The 22,207-nt window shown below is 34.3% G+C and overlaps 1 protein-coding gene across 5 annotated transcripts in view; it reads left to right on the top strand.

Moving 5' to 3' along the window:
• Nucleotides 1–22,207, top strand: part of CDH18 (cadherin 18) — a 1,017,877-nt gene that overhangs the window by 966,418 nt on the left and 29,252 nt on the right. For all 5 annotated transcript variants that reach the window (XM_086676364.1, XM_086676366.1, XM_086676367.1 and 2 more), the window contains 2 exons: nt 10,971–11,092; nt 21,689–21,806. In XM_086676364.1, the coding sequence (XP_086532490.1) occupies nt 10,971–11,092; nt 21,689–21,806 (240 nt within the window). The remainder of the gene's footprint in view (nt 1–10,970; nt 11,093–21,688; nt 21,807–22,207) is intronic.

The following is a 22,207-nucleotide window of genomic DNA, read 5'->3' as shown; positions in this document are numbered from 1 at the left end:
CATGCTCTGTCTCTCTGTCCCAAAAATAAATAAACGTTGAAAAAAAATTAAAAAAAAAATAAAATTACAGAGAGGACATAACAAGGATAAAACCTTAAACAATATGCTGGAGGATAATATTAGAAGGGATAAAGACAAAATATTAGGACAAGTTTGAAGCACACAATAAAGTGGTAAAAATATATATTAGTAACCAACGTAGTATAATTATAATAAACTCTCCTGTTTAAAAAAAAAGCAAAACATACTGAAGCAAAGTAAGAAAATCATCTTTATGGTACTTATAATAGGCTCATATGAAATATAAAGGTGTGGATAGTTTTAAAATAAAAGAATACAGTAATAAAAAGATAATTCTAAGCAAAAGAAATCTGGCAAAACTGTTAGTATTAGAACTGTTAATGTTAAACAAAATATACTTTAAAACAAAAAGCTATCATGATGATGAGAAGGTCTTGCCATACTAACATATAGTATATTTCATCAGAGTGATATAATAATTTTAAACTTCTATGAGCCTAATAAACTATCTTTAAAGTAAATAAAACATAATCTTACAGGAAACAGTTAATAGACCTCTCTCAGACATGTTTTATGAAGTAGACCAAAAAAGGCAGTAATTATAAAAGTGTTTCATGGAACAAAATAAAAGCACTTGATATTTGATTATCTGCCAATGAGTAAATTTAAAGAACAAATATAATTTTCAAGCACACAGAGCAAAATATAGTAACAATCAATGACATACTAAACCACAGAGCAACTTAAAACCTGTGTTGACACAAGCTATATTTTCTAAGAACCACACAGTCAAGTGCTACAAGGCTGGGTTGCGTGCCAGTCAGTAGGGAGAATGGATGGACACTTGAACAAACAGATGAAGACACAATTATGAATCTGTCTCGCGAAATGAAAGTAAACTTATCTACCTCACAACGAATCAAAATAAGTAATTCTAGTATGTAGAAGACAAAAATGAAACTTGAAATGTTGGTTAACACACTAAGACTTTGGAATAGAGAAAGTTTTATAAAAGCACAAATTTCACAACTCATAAGGGAGACATTGATAACTAAACTATGAAAATTGTCCTTAGAAATTAAAACATAACTTGATATAATGAATGAAAATGTGTATACATACGTGGGGCATGTGTACGTTATGTATACACACATCTATCTCTGTTAATATTTGAATAAATTTAAGTAATTGTACCAAATGTTTTCCAATTAGAATTACAATATATATCAAATATATTGATATATCAAGTATGTAATCAGTTTAAATAATAAATTGAACACCAATTTAAGAGCCCTTACCTCAAAGCAATAAGCTTGTAATACACTATTACATCCTCAAAGCAATAAGCTTGAAATACACTATTACATCCTTCTTTATTCCAACCAGAGCTCATCAATATTGAATTTTGTATTATTTCGTCCCTTTCTTTTCTTTATAGTTTTACCAAATATGTTTTGGACATTTATATTTCCATATTTATGTATATAACTATATCTTTGGTACATGGATATTATATATTATAAATGGGTTAATATTATATTAACTTTTTTTTTTAATCAGTGCTACTATGAGAACCATCCAGGTAAAGAAATACAGCCGAAGTTTTTTGTTTGTTTGTTTGTTTTTGTTTTTTTATCTTTACTATGATGAAAAAATAAATCTTTTTTAATCTGTGCTTAAAAAGTCCAATGCATTTTGATCGTTTTCAGTTTTTATAGCTTCATGTATTATTGATACTGCTGATATAACATATCCTGTACATGTTTCCTATTGTAAATATAAATCTTCTCAATATATGTAATTGGTGCACATACCAGGAGCATATAATATATTCTTCGAAGTATTCTCAAATGTTTTTCAAAGAGAGAATGTTTAACATGTTTATAATAAATACATATGATTGACCCAGAATTTATTATGCTTCTTTAATATATGAGTTAAAGTTCTTACTTAATATTTTGTTTAGTGCAGACAAATTCCACCCTAAAATATGTTTGCATTCAGTTCCAAAATTATATTAACTGTCCTAAAGTCTCAGCTTGTGTGTTACTTGAAATTGTAAACACTTAAGAAAAGATGTTTTAATATCTTTCTATGAACCTGAACATACTTTAGGGAATTCTTTACTAAACACAAGGTAACAAAATATTAACCTATCTGTTCTTATATATTTAAATTTAAGGTTTTATATTTTGTTCGGTGGTTTACTTTGAGTAGTATTTTATATATATGATAAGATGTAAGGGTTGGGGCGCCTGAGTGGCTTAGTTGGTTAAATGTCTGACTCTTGTTTTCGGCTCAGGCCATGATTTCACAGTTTGTGAGTGAGTTCCAGCCCCTGGAACTCTGCACTGTTGGGTTCTGCACTGGCAGCACAGAGACTGCTTGGGATTCCTTCTCTCTCCTCCTCTCTCTCTGCCTCTCCCCTGCTCACATGCACCCTCTCTGTCTCTCAAAAATAAATAAACATAAAAATAAAAGTCTAAGATGTAAAGGTCAAGTTTAATTTACTTCAAATATGAGTTTCCACTTGATCGACTATTTGTTATAAATGCTTTTATTTCTCTGTTTAATAATTGTGTCAGGGTGCCTGTGTGGTTCAGTTAGTTAAGCGTCTGACTTCAGCTCAGGTCATGATCTTATGGTTTATGGGTTTATGGGTTCTGATCTGTGCTGACAGATCAGAGCCTGGAGCTGGCTTCAGAGTCCGTGTCTCCCTCTCTCTCTGCTCCTCCCCTGCTCATGCTTAGTCTCTCTCTCTCTCAAAAGTAAACATTAAAAAATAATAAAATAAATAATCTGTTAATTTTGTCCACTAATAGCTGACCATTAATGTTTTGATTAATTTCTGGACTCTCTTTTGTATGTACCATTAATCATATCAGCAGATAATGATATGATATGATATAATATAATGTAATATAAAACACACACATATATAGTCTTATGCTAATACCATGGTCTTGATTATTGTGGCTATTTAGCAACACTTAAAATCAGAAAGTACGTTCAGCATCTTTCTTCTTTTTTCAAAATTGTTTGGGCTAACTTAGGACATTTTCTTTTTCAGGTAAGTTTTAGAATCAGCTTATCAATTCTTCAACAATATAAGCTAGAATTTTTATTCATATTGCATTGAATCTGTAGTTCAAGTTTAGGAGAATGGATATCTCAAAATTATTGAGCCTTTTATCTATGAACATAATGTATGTTTCTAGTTATCTAAGTTATTTTTTTATTTAAAAGAAAACATTTTAATGTTTATTTATTTCTTGAGAGAGAGAGAGAGAGAGAGAGAGAGACAGAGCATGAGCATGAGCAGGGGAGGGGCAGAGAGAGAGGGAGACACAGAATCTGAAGCAGCCTCCAGGCTCCGAGCTGTCAGCACAGAGCCCAATGTTGGGCTTGAACTCACGACCGTGAGATCATGACCTGAGCCAGAGTCAGATGCTTAACTGACTGAGCCACTCGGGCACCTCTACGTATTTTAAATTTATGTGACCAATATTTATAGGTTTTAGCATGCAGATATAGAGCATATTTTATGTGGTTATATTTTTTCACATTATATAAATTTGGTATTTGTTTAAATGTTTATTTTAATTGTTATAGAAATAAATATAAGCTAGTGGCAGTAGCTTTTTGTAGATTAGTTGGTCTTTTCTACACGGATGTTCATCTGTGAAATATAGATTTGTTTCTCACTTTGCAATTGACATAACATTTATTTCTTTTTCTGTCTAATTGCTTTCACATGATTCTCAGGAGAATTGCTGCAGGATGTATCCCTGCCATTTTTCGTTTTCTCTGATCCTTAAGTTAAAACATTCATCTTTCAGGGAGTCCCGGTACCTCAGTAGGTTGAGCGTCCGACTTTGGCTTAGGTCATGATCTCACAGCTCGTGAGTTCGAGCCCCAAGTGGGGCTCTGTGCTGACAGCTCAGAGCCTGGAGCCTGTTTCAGATTCTGTGTCTCCCTCTCTCTGCCCCTTCCCCACCCATGCTCTGTCTCTCTCTGTCTTAAAAATAAATAAAACATTAAAAAAGATTCAATCTTTCCCTTATAAGTACAACAATTGTAGGTTTTGTTATACAATTATTCAGGTTGAGGAAACCTCTTCTCTTCTTAATCTCCTGAGTGGTTTTTTTTCCTTCTTAAAATCAAATACAGGTGTTATGTTTTGTTATCTCTTTTCTGCATCTATTGAAATAATTATGTGTGTGTGGTGAATGATATTCATTGATTTTTGAATGTTAAACAACTAGCCTTTCCTCCCTGGACTATATCCCATGTGGTTATGATGAATGTAATATCAAAGCTGGAGGAGATCTTGGGAGCTTAGGCCTCTCTCTTCTCTCAGGAAGCATAGTTCTTCATTGTCTATTTTCAGTTCTATATTTTCAGTTCTATAGCCTCTATATAAGCAGGTTAGTCTGGTATCATTTGCTATATCCTGGCCAAAATCCAAAGTTTACTTCCTGAATTTCTATTTCAAATCCTGATAAACTTGTCTTTGTAATTATTTCATTTATTTAAATTATTATACCAAGTGATATCAGATATGTGCATAATGGAATCAGGATTTGTGTAATTCAAGCTTAAGTTTTCCTAAGACTTGATAAAAGTGATTTTAACTAACAACAACAACAACAACAACAACAACAACAAAGAGTTGTCATTTTGGAGAAAAATAAGACTATTATAAAATTTCAGGGAGTTTCATTATAATGCTGCTGTGCTTAAAACTTCTTTGAACATATTTTCATGTGCTTCCTTCACTTGGAATAAATTTGGAGCCCATAAATGCTGCAGTGAGTGGGATTTCTTTCAAGAATGGTGAAGTTTAACCCCAAGCATCAGACCTATGCTCAGAGATAATGCCTTATCTGTACCTCACAGTTTAGAGATCGGTGAATGATTAGATATTCAGATATTATAATACAAATATTTGAAACATATACATATGATTTTCATTAATGATGTCGTATGTTAACGGAGTTGCTGTAATTAACGAACTACTTTCATATTCTGATTGTATCTGATGAGGAAAGATTTATTATCCTTTCATTGCTCACCCCCTTAAAAATGCAAAAGGATGGTCCATTCTATTAGTGAACCAATCAGAGTGGCATGCACGTATCAGACTTTTCAAATAAACTCACTGGATAGAATGGATTGTTCCTCAAGTCATGGAAAATTCTCTAAAAATCATAGTATCAAGTTTGCAATTGCATTGAAATATCCTACTCCAATACTTTCACTGAATCCCTGTCTTCATGGAGGGCATTCTGCTCATGGAGTTGCATTTATATTGGCATTACATGAAGCATGGGTGATTTTTTATAGTGTAGTTTCTGCTGGAATGCAAATGTATAGGATTGCCAGCATGCTGTAAGTTTTGTTTCTGTTTTGTTTGTGATCTTCAGAAAGGATTCGGATGTGCGGTCTGCTCGCTCAGGCTCAGTGTTCTAAAATTTACATGACTTTGTTAATTGTTTCTCAGAAACACAATTTGGGAAGTCAAATAACGGATAACAGGTTAAGAAATCAAGGTTTAGAAATAATAAATACCTTTACAAATTTCACGTGCCTAAAGAGTGCTGGAAAAGGGGATTCATACTTAAATTCGTCTGATTCCGGTATATTTACTCTGCCATCACAAGACTCAAAATTGAAGAAACAAGCAAAAACAGACACAGACTCCTAAATACAGAGAAAGAGCTGGTGGTTGCCAGAGAGGAAGAAGGTGTACGGGGTGGGGTGGGTAGGCAATATAGATGAAATGGATTAAAAAGTACAAACTTCCGGGGCGCCTGGGTGGCGCAGTCAGTTAAGCGTCCGACTTCAGCCAGGTCACGATCTCGCGGTCCGTGAGTTCGAGCCCCGCATCAGGCTCTGGGCTGATGGCTCAGAGCCTGGAGCCTGTTTCACATTCTGTGTCTCCCTCTCTCTCTGCCCCTCCCCCGTTCATGCTCTGTCTCTCTCTGTCCCAAAAATAAATAAACGTTGAAAAAAAAAATTAAAAAAAAAAATAAAAAAAATAAAAAGTACAAACTTCCAATTATAAAATAAGTCGCAGGAGTGAAAATTCAAGCCCGAGGAATGTAACCACTAATATTATCACAACTTTGTATGATGACAGATGGTAACTACAATTATCCTGGTGAGCAATTTGTAATATATATAATTGCCAAATCACTTTGATGTACGCCTGAAACTCATGTAATATTCTATGTCAATTATACATCAATTAAAAACATCAATTTCTAGAAATAAAGCATGAAGACAAAAGTAATAATAGCAATAACAGAAACGTTGCATTAAGAACTTCAGGAACATTATCTAATTTTTGCCAGAGAAAAATGCTTCTAACACACTTGAACATGTACACATTTTATAGGTACAGTTATTGTCATTTGAAGGGTAACATACTAACTCAAGGGCCATGGGAAATAAGAAAGAGGAACCCAAAGGCACCTGCCAGTTTGCTAATTTAGAATTAGCTAATTTTATTATTGAGCAGAAAATACCAGAATGTACGCAGGTAGGCTACAAGTGGCTACAAAACCATCATGTGTTTCCAGCCTCTAATTATATGGAATTAAAGGCACAGTTTTTACAAATCATCCGACATTTAGTAAATAGACAGCAGTTATTCGATATGCATCGGTAATGACAGTAAGCTTACTCCAACGTTCTGTTTCTCGTATCTTTTCATCAGTATCTCCTGTGGTTGCCGTGGCATGGCAGGGCACACAGGTCATTAGTCCCAACCACACTAAGCTTAGAATCCATTCAGCTTCCCCACAGAACACAATCTGTCATTTGTCTGCTGCTGAACACTATGTTTTTCACCATTAAGGAAAGGAATAGTAATTATGCATTGAATTAATAAAGCAATGTTTGGTAAACACAGAGTCCATTTCCATCTAGAAGAGTGGAGTTTCCTGAACTCTGGTATGGAATGAGTGCAAGGCCATTCCAGTCCAGAGGATGTGGTGAGCAAGACAGAGTGGGGACAGTGAGAAGGCAAAGGCTGAAAACAATCAGACACCTAACTCTTTTGTTGTAGGCTTTTCTCAAGATGTAGTCTTTCCAGAATCCTCTCCTACAAAACAGTCGTTTTTATCCCTAACTACACTAAGCTTGCTTCTAATTCTGCCTTCTTGGAAAATGAGCAGAGAACTATTTATGCAGGGACAATTAAGGCTGCTGCTACTAATGATTAGAGCCAATAAAATTATTCTCGCCTCAGATTTCTAAAACATTGCTTTGCTCTGCTCTTAAAAGGTGAACAAGTACCTAGTTGGGAAATAAAAGAATACAAGAGAAAAATCAGATATGACATCTAAAGTAAGAGAGATATTTACATAGTGACAATAGTATAGCCACTGGTATCATATAATAAGCCTCGTAAATTGTAGAGCAAGGATTCTTTATTGTTCTCCTCCATACAAGTCTGAATAATCTTAGTAATTATAAATTTTAGGATCAGCTTTTAATTCTATGAACATTGGGATTTTCAATAGGTTACACTGAATATACACATCAATTTGCTTTTTGTTAAAGTTTATACTCTTTTGAGAGAGAGACCAGGGGAGGGGCCAAGAGAGAGGGAGAGAGGACCCCAAGCAGGCTCCATGCCATCAGCACAGAGCCTGACATGGGGCTTGATCCCACGAACCTTGAGATCATGACCTGAGCTAAAACCAAAAGTCCACACTTAACCAACTGAGCCACCCAGGCACCCCAATACGCACATCAATTTGGAAAGGTTGGTTTTATTTGTGTTATTTTTGTCTTCCTAACCACACACGTGGTATAGCTCTTCATTTCTTTAGATCTTCTTTAATGAAGTCTAAATAAGTTAAATAAAACACTTCAATAAAGTGTTTGCATATAGGTCTTTCATTTACTTTGTTAGATTTATTTCTAGTTTCCTTATAGCTTTGTTAATTAATTCCAGTTAGTTTTTCACCATTAAGAATAATGTACACTGTTGTTTTCTTGTTGTTATTTGTTTAATGTACTCTTAATCAGTTGGAGAGGGCACATTTCTGTTTCTAGTTCACTGAGAGTTTTTGTTTTTTGTTTTTGTTGTGATTTGTTTGGTTTGTTTCATTGTGTTTATAATACATGGATACTGTGTTCTAAATCTTGGTTTTTCCATATGTGTTGAGGAGATTATGGGTTTTTTTTTTGTTCCTCTTTTAATTCATTAACTTTTTGAGTAATTTTTGTGCTTTTTAAAATGTCCTTCCTCATTTCTTCCTCTGCATTTTCCTTCCTTCCTTCCTTCCTTCCTTCCTTCCTTCCTTCCTTCCTTCGTTTCTTCTTTCCTTTAATGCTAAACTAAGCAAGCGTGGAACTAAATTGCCAGATATATATATATATATATATATATCTATATATATATATAGATATATACACAAACACATATATATACATATATAATTTTTACACACCAGTGTCTTGTTTAGGCTGTTTACACCTAAAATCTCTTATCAGTGAGAGTGTCTGGGATTGATACCAACATTTCACAAGCCATGGAAAACAAGCTTTAGGGTATTTCCTTCTTCCACTGTTTTCCTGGAAAGAGATGTGTAAGACTGCAATTGCCTGTTTCTTTAACTGTAGGTAAAATAATCTAGATGATGTTTTTTCTCTTTAGAAAAAGTATTATTTTTTTTAACACTTGTTTATTTTTGAGAGGGGGAAGGGTCAGAGAGAGAAGGAGAGAGAATCTGAAGTAGGCTCTGTCCTGTCAGTGCCGTGTGTCAACTCATATATCTTGAGATCATCACCTGAGCTGAAATCAAGAGCCAGATGTTTAATGGACTGAGCCACCCAGGCACCCCTAGAAAAATATTTATTTTTATTTTGAGAGAGAGAGAGAGAGGGAGAAAAGGCAGAGCGAGAGGAGCAGAGGGGGGGCAGAGGGAGAAGGAGAGAAAGAATCTTCAGGAGGCTCCATGCCTTGCGTGGAGCCTGGCAGAGTACTTGATCTCAAGACCATGAGATCATGACTTGAGCCAAAATCAAGAGTTGGATGCTTAATAGGCTTAGCCACTCAGATCCCCAGAAATAATAATAAATAATAATAATAATAATTATTATTATTATATAGTAATGTTAATTATTGTTATGTTAATAATGTTAATGTTAATAATGTAATAATGTTATTATTATTATTATTATTAAAGCTTATTCATTTTGAGAGAGAGAAAGAGAGAGAGAGAGAGAGAGAGAGCGAGCGCACAGGCAGGGGAAGGGCATAGAGAAAGGGAAAGAGAGAGAATCCCAAGCAGGCTTTCTGCTGTCAGCACAGAGCCTTGCTGTGACATGGGGCTTGAACTCAGGAACCATGAGATCATGACCTGGGCCAAAGTCAAGAGTTGGATACTTAACTGCCTGAGCCACACAGGTACCCTGAAAAATTATTTTTAAATGAAATTTGATTTTATTTAGTTATTGTGCTCCTCCTCAAATTTTCTATTCTTTTTAAAGCTAATTCTGGCACTTTTTATTCCATGCATGTTCTTACTATTTTCAGTATCTTCTCTCTCTATATATGTATATCCATATCCCCTTTTTTCCAATATTTAGTTTCTGCCTTCTCATGTTCTGCTTTGATAATTTATAAATAGGTCTAGACTTTGTCTTTTTTAGTAGTCCTTTTTTTTTTTTTTTCAACATTTATTTATTTTTGGGACAGAGAGAGACAGAGCATGAACGGGGGAGGGGCAGAGAGAGAGGGAGATACAGAATCGGAAACAGGCTCCAGGCTCCGAGCCATCAGCCCAGAGCCTGACGCGGGGCTCGAACTCACGGACCGCGAGATCGTGACCTGGCTGAAGTCGGACGCTCAACCGACTGCGCCACCCAGGCGCCCCTTTAGTAGTCCTTTTTTACATGTATTCGTCTTTTTTTTTTTTTATTTTGGAGTTTTTAAAGGTAATGACAAATATCAGCAATAAAATATATATATTTAGTTTTCTGATTATTAATCCTGCATTTATAGCTCTAACATGTAAATAAAATGAAAAATTTTTCTTTTTCTTCCATCTCAGAATTAATAAACTTACTAAAAAATGGGAAGATTTTTTAAAAAATATGTGTTTAAGACATATTTTAGGGTATTAACTATAATATTTTTATATCTACCAGAGTTATATATTAATTCTATGGTAAGTTCTGATTTAAATTATTCTTTATTTCTCCCCAAATATGACTTAATATCACACACTGCATGCATTTTTTCTATAAGAAGAAAATTATCCTGGGGCACCAGGTGGCTCAGTTGGTTAAGTGTCCAACTGTTGATTTTGGCTCATGATCTCAGAATCATGAGATTGAGCCCCATGTTGGACTTTGCACAAAGCGCAGAGCCTGCTTAAGATACTCTCTCTGTCTCCGCCCCTTTCCTGCTCATGCTCTTTCTCTCTCTCATTCAAATAAATAAATACACTTTAAACAAAAGAAGAAAATTATCATTTGTGTAAAGAAATTGTACTTTTTATTTTCCCCAAGTTTATTTAGATTTGAAACCCTGAACTTTTTAAACATTATGTATTTTTTTTTTTTACCAACTGCGATGCTTTTCTTAGATTAATGATGAAACCAATTGTTCATCCCTCAGACTCTGACAGCATACAATGAATTCTGACAACTTTCTCCCACTCCAGTTCCTGAATAACATGTAATTTCCTTGATATGACAAAATATCATTTTAGCATGCATGTCATGCCTTGGTGTTCATTTTTCATTTTTCATTTTTCTGTAAGTTAATGAGTTCTCGCAAAGAGAGCCATCATAAAGTTGTCTTTTTCCAAAAGTCCTGTTGCAGCATATGGAGATGGCGACAAGCTACAATACTAGGGAGATTTGTTTTAACCCAAGCCTCCAAAGTGTGCATAGAAATACTAAATATATCCCTGTGTGTTTTGCAGACAATCCTGGTTTGCTGAGCCATGTGACAGTGGGTATTAGAGTTCTGGATGTCAATGACAATCCACCTGAACTTGCCAGGGAATATGATATTGTTGTCTGTGAAAATTCAAAGCCTGGCCAGGTAAGTTAATTGTTTCCTTCCTATCATTGAGATAGAAGAAAAACAAGCAGCTCTCTTTCTATTATTTTTATATATAATCCTCAAAATCCCTCAGTGTTATTTTTGGGCTCAGTGGAAATAATTTTATAAAGCTTTATTTTAAGTACCCAATAGATTTTTTTTTGAGAATCCTTGAAAATGAATTTTCTCCAGATCCCAAATGTTACTCAAAAAATGAACTCATTCGTGCATATATCCATCATAGAATTATATTGGATGCTTTGGGTGAAGCCCTGTATTAAATTAGGAGGAAACTGTGAACTTTCCAGTCCCATTGATGCTGTGAGCCTAGATTACAGAGAAGGCACTTGTTGGTCTACTTTGGAGGGCCTGCAGGAGTGACATGTGTGTGTCCATTGAGTAATATTGGTACCAAACGATGTTAGGTTTTAACCACATGAAGAGAATCTATGTATGAAGGGAGTACAGACAGTGGGGAAGTTAAGAAGAGCTTGAACCTGGGTGGCGAGTCCGGATGTAGCATGGCAACAGGCTAAAGGAGCACTGTGATTCTTTGAAGGGAGACCAGTGTGGCTATGGCACATAAAGTAAGCAGAAGTCTGGCAGGTGATATACATTTGTTTGTTTGTTTGTTTGTTTGTTTTCTGTTATATAGCAAAGTACACAAACTTAGCATCTTAAAACAACTCTTATTTATGACCTCAGAGTTTCTGTAGGTCAGATGTCTGTTCATGGCTTAGCTGGATCTTTGCAGGGTCTTTCCCAAGACTGGAATCAAGGTATCCATCAGGACCATGATCTTACCTGAGGCTTGAGATCGCGTCTAAGCTGACCTGGTTATTGGAAGAATTTAATTACTTTCAGCTACAGACCTCAGAGCTTCAGGATTTTCCTCAGCTCTTGAGTATTACCTGGAGTCTTGACATGTTGCCCCCCGGTTCTTGCTCCATGGGCTTCCCTAATGTAGCCCATTTACTTCATCAAACAAGTAGGAAGAGATCTGCTAAGTCTGTTATCAATCAGTCTTATAAAATATAATGTAGTGCAATACAATCAGGTGAATAATATATCAACATTTTTGCCATATCTGTTTCTCAGAGGCGAATCACAGGTCACATCCAGACTTCAAGGGGAAGGGATTACATGGAGGCATGAATTCCATGAGGACCACCTTAAAGTTTGTCACAGGTGAATCCAGATAGAAAAGGTCTAGGGTCTAGGTCCAGCCGAGTCATTTGTTCCCCTTTATTGTCTTTGGTAAACCAGAATGACTCTAACTATATTGTCCAGACCTACTTTAAATCATTTTAAAGCTTGTCCTAAAATTATACTACTGAGAAACATTGCCTATTTTTTTATAAGGCCCAATCAATACTGTGCTAAAGTAATCATTGCTTATGTTATCAATGCCCTCCTGAGAAGGTATTTGTTTATATATAAATGAACAACTCTTTTTACCATGTTCATGGACCACAAGAAAATTGGAAAATATGATAAGAACAAAATGGATGAAAAGTATATCCTTAAGTACTTACAGATTATATAATGTATTATATTTTAATCATATTATGTTAGAATATAACAGTAATTAATATATTATATAATATATAGATAATATTTTAAGATGATCACTTCAGATAGTTAGGTGTTTGTCTATATCACCATTTCAAAAACAGCAAGGAATTTTATGGTACAGATATATAATGATTTATTTAATAAACCCTATTCATTGTGTCAGAAGTGGGTGCACGCATCCTAAAATTATTTTCTTAACATTCGTTATAAAAGTACAATTAATGAGAAAAATGTTAAACTTTCAAGGGGAAATTTTAGATTATAAAAGATAAAGCCACTGAATGTGGACTCTCAGTTCTTGGTAACAGAAGATTAGCCATACCTGAAGTGAAGATTAGGCAAGCAGGAATTAAAACTACAATAAGAATTTGTATTCCCAATACTGTACTCTAGTTTTGTAAGATGTTCCTAGTTGGGAAAAGTGGGTACATAGCATCTCTCTGTGTTTCTTAGAACTGTATATGAATATGTGACTACCAAAAAAAAAAAAAAAAGAAAATTTAATTTAAAGTAAAAATATTTTAAAAGATATATATATTTTAATTTTTTTAACCTGTACTCACTTTTGAGAGACAGAGTGTGAGTGGGAGAAGGGTAAAGAGAGAGAGGAAGACAGAATGAAGCAGGCTCCAGGCTCTAAGCTGTCAGCATAGAGCCTGATGCGGGGCTTGAACTCATGGACCATGAGATCATGTCCTGAGCCGAAGTTGGACACTTAACAGACTGAGCCACCCAGGCACCCCTAAAAGATAACTTTAAAAGAATAATACCAAAAGCTAATTTTTCCACAAGAAAGATAAAACCCAGAAAACAATGAAAAGATAATTCCCAACAGTGGCAAAATAATAACTGACAGGCATGAATTCTTTTTTCTACCAAAAATATCCCTCAGAAATAAAGACAGGAAAAACTCAGTTAGGACAACAAAATGTGAAAATCCCACCTTGTAAGACACAGTCTCAGAATTATATTAGTTAAAAACAGGCAAATAACTATACTGGTAAGTTTAAGTCACAAGGAACCTCCAAGACAAAATCAATCAGTAAATATATTCATAAAAACTCAGTTATCAATGAGTGAATAGAAATCAAAAGAACACTTTCTGGAGTTTAAAATATGCATCATACACATGGCAACAAGGGATCATAAGTGAGAAAGACACATAAAGTTAAAATATTCTAAACTCCTTAAATTTGGGATCCTTAAAATTTGAGAAATTGATAAACTACGATTTTATAACAGATTTTGTATGTCCACAGTGCATGCTCTAACCTCTAGATTAACTAATAAAAATAGTAAAAGAACATGTAACCAACAAGCTAATGGCAATTGTAATAGAGATACTTAATACTAAAGACAGCAATGTTTACATTTCTATTTCTTGATCTTAACTGTGTTCATGAAAACATTTGTTCACTTTAAAATAGTTCATATACTTGCCAAATTGTTGCAGGTGATTTTATCCTGCTGGATTATATTTTACAGTACAAAAATATAGGGAAAATAAAATTTTCATATAGGAGCTATTTTCAAAGATTCTAGAAGTCTATTTTATTTTTTTCATGTTTATTTATTTTTGAGAGTGGGTGACAGCAAGGGGTAGAGAGAGAGGGAGACAGAGAATCCCAAGCGGCGTCCTCCTCTGTCCTAGTGTACCAAACTCACAAAGTGTGACGTCATTACCTGAGCCAAAAACAAGAGTCAGATGCTGAACTGACTGAGCCACACAGGTGCCCCTAGAAAGACTATTTTAAAACTAAAATATAATCCTAATAAAATGTGACGTTTGTAACCAATAGTAATTCCAAAATAATCCAGAAATTCCTGTGAAGTTTGTAAAACTCAAAATTGGAATGACAAGTTCTCATATTTGCTGCTGATACATAGATGGTCTCTTAACACAAAACAGGCAAAATAAGATGCAAGTTGTAGTGTACAAAATTCTAGTAGCTAGGTAGAGGTCTTGCAATTTTAAAAAAATCAAGAAATAAGAAAAAAATATAGAATAATGGATAAAATAGAAAATTAAAATGATGTAAACTGAAAGTATACATTAGTATTTATGTTGAAATAAAATCACATAAATACTCAAAAGATACATATTGTCAAAATAGATAAGAAAAAATAATTTAAATATTGTTTAAGGAGGTGTAAAATCAATGTGATAGAGGAAAATAATTTGAAAGGAAACATATAGAAAAACATAACGAATAAGTACTTGAATATGTATACTTGCTGTAGACATATTCATGCAACTACACACACACACACACACACACACACACACACACACATTTCATCAAACAACATTGGTAGATATAAAGAGATACATTCATTGGGATGAAAACAATTTATGCACCAGGTAGAAATAACAATTTTAAATTTATATACACTTATCAATGTTGCCTCAAAATGAACAAAGAAAAAAATATATAAAACTAGATTAGCCATTATTGTATTGAGACTTTACTATGCTTTTACAAGAAACTGATAGAGTAATTACATAAGATTTTGGTAAGGATGCTGAAGATTGAAGACCATAATTAATAACATAATTAAATGACAAATATAGAATAATGCACTGAACAACATCAGATCATGCATTCTTTTGAAAGTTACAGAAAACATTGACCAAAAATTTATTGTATGCAGGGCCACAAAACAAGTTTTAATAATTTGCCAAGGATTAGCCTCATTATTTTCTGCATGACAAAAAAAACAAAGCTAGATCCTAAGATGCAAATTCAAAAGTTTTGCTAGTAAAATAATCCATTGGAAATAAGGGCATCTCTGAATAAGCTAAGAAACACTTAAGAAATAAAAATTAAAAACATATAATTGGAATGATAGTGAAAAAACATTGTATTAAAAAGGACCAAAAGGGGGAATCTATTTTCTGCATAATTTTAATATTAAAATCTGACAAGGATATATTTTGAATTACAGATATTCTCTCTCATGAACATAGAAATATCATAAAAGAAATGTTTTCAGAGAATCCAGAAAAAATAATGTTTTCAAATGAAAAGGAAAAATATTAAAATTCATTTCAATACTGGAAATTGAAGCTTTTGATAAAGTTCAACATCCAATTAATAATAAAAATAATAACAACAATGATACTACTATGCATTAGTACAATTTGTAGATAAAATTAATACTTTTCCTAAATATAAGGTCAATATAAATGTATTTCTTGTATTTCTTTATGTCACCAACAATTAGAAAATAAAATTTAAACACTATGCCACTTAATGTCGTTAAAAAATAAAATGCCCAGAAATAAATGTTACCTTTTTTAGGTATCCATTGCCTAATCGATAAATAACAACCTTGAGTAAACTTAGGCTATTTCCTTCCCTGAATCTTTGTTTCTTTGGTTTGTAGGTTATTCAGAGAATTCAAAATTGGATCATTTGAATTGCGACATAAAAATTCAAAAGTCCAAATATAAAGTAATGATGGCATGAGCCATTTTTAGATTTTTTTTTCTTTTAGGTAATATATTACTTTCTTTCTTTTTTTTTTTTTCCTTCAAGGTAATTTCAAAATTTATAGGATACAGTGAGATGTTGTAGTAGGAGTCATACCTGGTAGTCCATAGTCACTTTTGCAGGTGAAAGCATTGAAAAACGTGGGCAAACAACACTGAGTCCTTGCTCTTGGATGAGCTGATTGAGCTCCTGAGAATGTGAACATTCACTCCCAAAACTGAAACACTAGTATCAGTTTCCTGGATTGAACTCTCTTCATATTGGCCAGTGAACTTGACTTTTTCCATTGACTTCCCATATGTCCCACCTTTTGTTGATGTGAAAGCTTATTCAGGCGTTTTCTCCAGTTCATGCTCTCCTGTCAGTGCCATTTTGCTAGTCTGGCTCCTCTGTTTTACCCTCTACACGGTCTACCGAAGCTCTATGGCTTTTCTAAGAAATGATTTGGGTGCCATTGATAAATAAATGCTTTCTTCATCTCTAAAATGAAGAAAAATGTCACAATGTCAGGACCCTAAGATTTTATGACTAGATGACTCTCAGATTCCTTTAGATGTGGATTACCTTATTCTCCTGGCATGAAAAGCTATTTGTTGCATTTTTTAGAAAAGGCTAAATTTATAACAAAATGTATCTTTTTTCTGGGTGTCTAAACCCTGTATATAGTATTTTCCTTTTCTTCATACAACTATTACTATTTTCAGAGAACAGTCAATCACTAGACTTAGCACCCCAAGTTCTAATGTGATTTCATTAAGTGATTCTATTTATTATCCTTTAAAGACTATATTCAGATCTAGCATCATGGTTGTCTTTAATATTACATAATTTTAGAAGTCACTTTTTTTTTTTTTAATTTTTTTTTTCAACGTTTATTTATTTTTGGGACAGAGAGAGACAGAGCATGAACGGGGGAGGGGCAGAGAGAGAGGGAGACACAGAATCGGAAACAGGCTCCAGGCTCCGAGCCATCAGCCCAGAGCCCGACGCGGGGCTCGAACTCACGGACCGCGAAATCGTGACCTGGCTGAAGTCGGACGCTTAACCGACTGCGCCACCCAGGCGCCCTAGAAGTCACTTTAAAATAGCTGGGTTCTTTATATTGCTTGAGCATTTCTTTCTCCAAACATTTGTTTCACAAAGATGAATTAAAATATTTTACTAAGGGAATAAAGTCACTTGACAATATTTTTGGGGCGCCTGGGTGGCTCAGTCGGTTGAGTGCCTGACGTCGGCTCAGGTCACGATCTTGCAGTCCGCAAGTTCGAACCCTGTGTCATGTTCTATGCTGACAGCTCAGAGCCTGGAGCCTGCTTCAGATTCTGTGTCTTCTTCTCTCTCTGTTCCTTCCCCGCTCACACTTTGTCTCTCTCTGTCTAAAATAAATGAACATTAAAAAATTAAAAAAAGAAAATATTGTTTATTGCACCCTTATTTAAAAAAAAAAAACAACATTGCCAAACTGTATGGTCAATTTGTATGATTAACCTATTACAAGGGAAATGGTCTGAACCTTCCTATTGTTTAATTTTGCAGTTTTGGTTCATTTAACCTTATATTTATAGACTTTCTAGAGAAACTTTGTGCGTTTTGATGCAGAGTAGGAATCGGGAACTCTATTTAAATAATAATTTGTGAAATAAGTTTTCCAAAGCACATTTGTATTGCCCAGCTGTACAAGGCTCCTCTTTCTATAACAATCACTTTTAGAATTACAGACATTTTTATTATGGATGCTGTGCATCTACATGAAACAGCATGTGGCCATGGCAAAGAGATTCATCTTTTGTGAAGCAGAGGTTTAAACCACATATAACAGCAGAGTTCAGGTTGATTCAGGTATCAATACACCTGAAATACAACAATATATTTCTCTGAGTTAATATAGTTCCCTGTTCTGAAAAAAAATCTTTTAAGTACCTTGCATGAAAAAAAATACTAAGAAGAAAATCATGCATGCATGAAATTTGAAGTCAGTTCCCAAAGTAAAGTGAATTCAAAATAAATGAGATGGGCCTACACATAAAAACCGAAACATAAATGATGAGGACGATTTCTAGCTTATTTATACCAAATTTTCCCGTGTTTGTATGTGTATTTCATTAGCAGCAAACTTAGGAAATATAACATCTGTTAAAAAAAATGTATTGTCTGATACCAGCCTCCCTCCATCCAACGTGTCAATTATTAACAATATAACTTTGTATGAAAAATATACCTAGATCAGCAGACATCTTACACTTAGATTTTACAAAGATCAACCTCGTTGAACTAACAAAGGTTGGTATTGTTATTAAATAAAGATATGCGCCCATGTGAGATTATATTATAAAGCAAATTCATTGATTACTTTCAAGAAGATACAGTGTGTTCCACAGAACATTCTTTTACTTTAAATGTTTAGTTAGGATTACCTCATTTACCTAACAGAAGACTACATTATTTGTATAAATCCGTGACACTGACTCGTTTGATTTTTTCCCCTTAATAAAGTACTCAAGAAGTAATAGACTATGGAAAACACATTTAAACAGAGGAATATATTTATTTAGTAAACACCAACTATCAACTTGGACTCTCCCTCCCTTTAGTAGAATAAATCTGTAACTGCTTCTCTCAGATCTTTCAAAATAATCAAAGAATTTATGCACTAATTACATAATATGCATATGATAGGAAACATCTAATTTCAGTTAAAAGGAGTGAGAGAAAGCAAATTGTTAATGGATTGTACATCACCAACAAATTGAGCAAACGTCACAGGTAGCAGAGTGTAGATAAATCATTACTGACAAAAGAATAGAAAATATTAATGACAGATACATGGCACTTATCTAGATATCTAGACACTTAAATCTTTTAAAAATCACAAACATGTTAGCTTCTTTTTTTTTTAAGTTTATTTATATTTTGAGAGAGAGAGGGAGCATGAACACGAGCAGGGGAAGAACAGAGAGAGGAAGAGAGAGAGGGAAAGAGAGAGAGAGAGAGAGAGAGAGAATCCCCAGCAGGCTCCGCACTGTCAGTGCAGAGCCTGAGGCTGGACTCAGTCTCACTAACCCTGAGATCATGAGCTGAGCTGAAATCAAAAGTCAGACGCTTAACAGACTGAGCCACCCAGGAGCCCCAAACATGTTACCTTCTGAGCTGGGTTTACTAATAAAAGTCCAAGGAAACAATAAATGGAAATCTATTTACTACTGAAAGAAAAAAAGGTAATCAGTAAACAGAAAAATTGAATATACCTTCTCGCATCAACAGAATATCTCAGAGTTCTAGATGAAAGTAGAGCGACATTCTATGGTTTTGGAGGCATTTTTCAGAAGTATGGAAAAATATTTAAGTGTAGATGTGTCAGCAACAATTCTGTAGGAATTCAAGATGCATGGTTCCCTCTTAAACAAAATGTGGTAATCAGCTCATCATTTGCTACGGACATGAGATCGAGAAATCTTTGAGGAAGATAAATTTGCTACAGTGAGCTTCCTGGCAAATGCAGATTTGAAATTACTGGTATAAAAATGGAAAGTACATTTTGCTAAAGATAACAGTAAGACAGGAAAGATAAAATATAGATTATATCAGTGCTCAACAAATAGAATAAACTTAAGTATAAACACATTAAGGAAATTTAAAATAATGTATAAATTAGTTTCAAATGAGAAAAAAAATAATTGTCCCAAAGAAGTAATAAGAGGAAACATAAAATAATTTAGTTGGTTTAAATTGAGTGTTCTCTGTCACTATCTTCCAGAATCACATTCTAGGATAAGAAATGAACTTGAAAATGTGTCTGTAGGTTTTGAGCTATCATCAGCATAATAGGACTCAGAATTAGAGAATGACCATGAACAAAGTGTAGGGGGAGATAGGACATTTTTTTTCCAAAAGAAAAAAAATGTACATTTACATTATGTTACCCTGAAAACAATCTTGAAAATTTGGTAGTTTTATTTCAGTTTTATATTAAGTACCTGATATGTACAGAATGTAGGTCTGTTCTTCAGATTATACTACACATTCTCTGACCTCCATGGAGCTTTTCATGCACTTGAGAAAAGTTGTCAGATTGTTTCTGATTATCCATCAATTTATTCTCCTATCAAGTCAAAAGCCAACAGCAAGGGAAGAACGATCTATCCAGAGAGTAGCTGTGCTTTAGATGGAAAAGAAGGCAAACATCAAGGAGATACGTAGATTTTTCAGTTCATAAAGTAATAGCGTGAAGGGAAGGAAAGAAGTGATGAATGATAGAGACTTCTTGGAATAGGTGGGCTGGAAGGAGGAGGCTTTACCTAGGATTTCTTTCTGAGAAAGTACATCTTGAACAAGGATGCCAGGGTGAGAGCCGCATGCATATATGGACGAAATGGATCACTTCTATTGCCTGAAGCGCTTTTGGCAATGAAATGCGTGTGGACACATGCTTTTCTGGTGTCACTGCCACTGATGATTCCTTTTTAGGACTTTTATATTCGTCCTCATCTGCCAGACCAACTAATGGGCTCAATACTTGGACAGGAATTTACATTTTAACTGTTGCACATACTGGTGTATTCTTTCACTCAGAAAAGATGGAAATGGGATGAAATTGAGTAAGATGTTTTTAGAAATCGTAACAATTTTTGAAATGAACACACTATATTTCCCATATAGGACACACTCTTTCACAAGCTTCTTGTTGCTCTCTTTGTTCTTAATTTATCTAAGGAAGGGATAGATGAAAGATACCTAAGCATTAGGATACAAAGTTTTAAAAGAGGAGAATATTGTCCTGCTTATTGGTTTGGCCATTTCCTCCTTAAGAGTGTAACGTCTACAGCTATTGGGATTTGTGTTCTGTTCTTCGGTCACCTGGAATGTTTTATTTATGTATTCAAACATTGTCTGCTATATAATGCACAGACTCCAAATTTTAGACTGCTTTCTCCCAACCACCGTATATGAGAAGTATTCCATAAAACTCGGAGTGGTCTGGTTTTGCCTTTGCTACTATTTTAACGGTTAGGAGTCCCATCACAATCCTTTAGGGTCTCCGATCCTTATCTGTAAAATAGAGGGGCTAGATCATGCTCTCAAAAGTTCCCCGAAACAATAAAAACAGTATGACTCCACTGTGTTTGCATGTACTGAGAACCAGGAACACCACAAATCTGTTGTACATGAACACTAGGATATTTATATTTGTACACATGATACTCATGTTTCCCCAAACAGGTATCCATACAAAATCTTGCGACTAATTGGCCCAAGGTACTGTGGGTGATAAAGAAAAAAAAATAATAATAAATAAATGTCTGTGCTATGCTAGGAAATAAAGTGTGAATGATTATAAATTGTACTGTAATGTGTTTCCTAAAATCTCATATAAGAGCCAATTAGCTGGTACGTTTATTAGTTAAATTTGAAAGTGGGCAAGGTGGATCAAGGGGGCTTTTTAAAATCCTTTTGTGATGACAAATATAATTAAAATCAAAGGAATAAGCAAAATTAAGTTTACTATTTAGTATTTGCTTTCTCTCTTTAGGTTATTCATACCATCAGTGCTACTGATAAAGATGATTTTGCAAATGGACCAAGGTTTAACTTCTTTCTTGATGAACGCCTGTCTGTAAACCCAAACTTCACTCTGAAGGACAATGAAGGTGAACACGAATTACATATACTTTTTAATCTATGTGAGATCTGCTTTGACTTAATATGGAATAGGCCTGAGCAGTTTTGTTTTATTTTTACATACCCATGAACAGCTTGCAAATCCGCATTCAAAGTCAGTTTGATGTTAATGTGTTATGATCTGTGAATAGCTTGTATTTAAAATTGAGCCATATGTACAAATAACTTTCATTGAGTTTATTCAGAAGCATTCCTTTAAACAAGAAATGTACATGTAATATGCTCTTGGGCAAATTTTAAGAGAAATCGTAGCTGACAAACATGTTTATGAGAGCTGCTTGCAATTGCTAGGAGGTAGAAAAATTTTAAATTAGGAAAAATGAAAAATATGTCCTAGGGACAGTCAGGAAAGGAAATGCAACGTTTGAAT

The sequence above is a fragment of the Puma concolor genome, chromosome A1 (assembly GCF_028749965.1).
Source record: "Puma concolor isolate L17-30 chromosome A1, mPumCon1.1.hap2, whole genome shotgun sequence".
NCBI classification, from domain to species: domain Eukaryota; kingdom Metazoa; phylum Chordata; class Mammalia; order Carnivora; family Felidae; genus Puma; species Puma concolor.
This window is presented reverse-complemented; position numbering and strand designations above follow the sequence as displayed.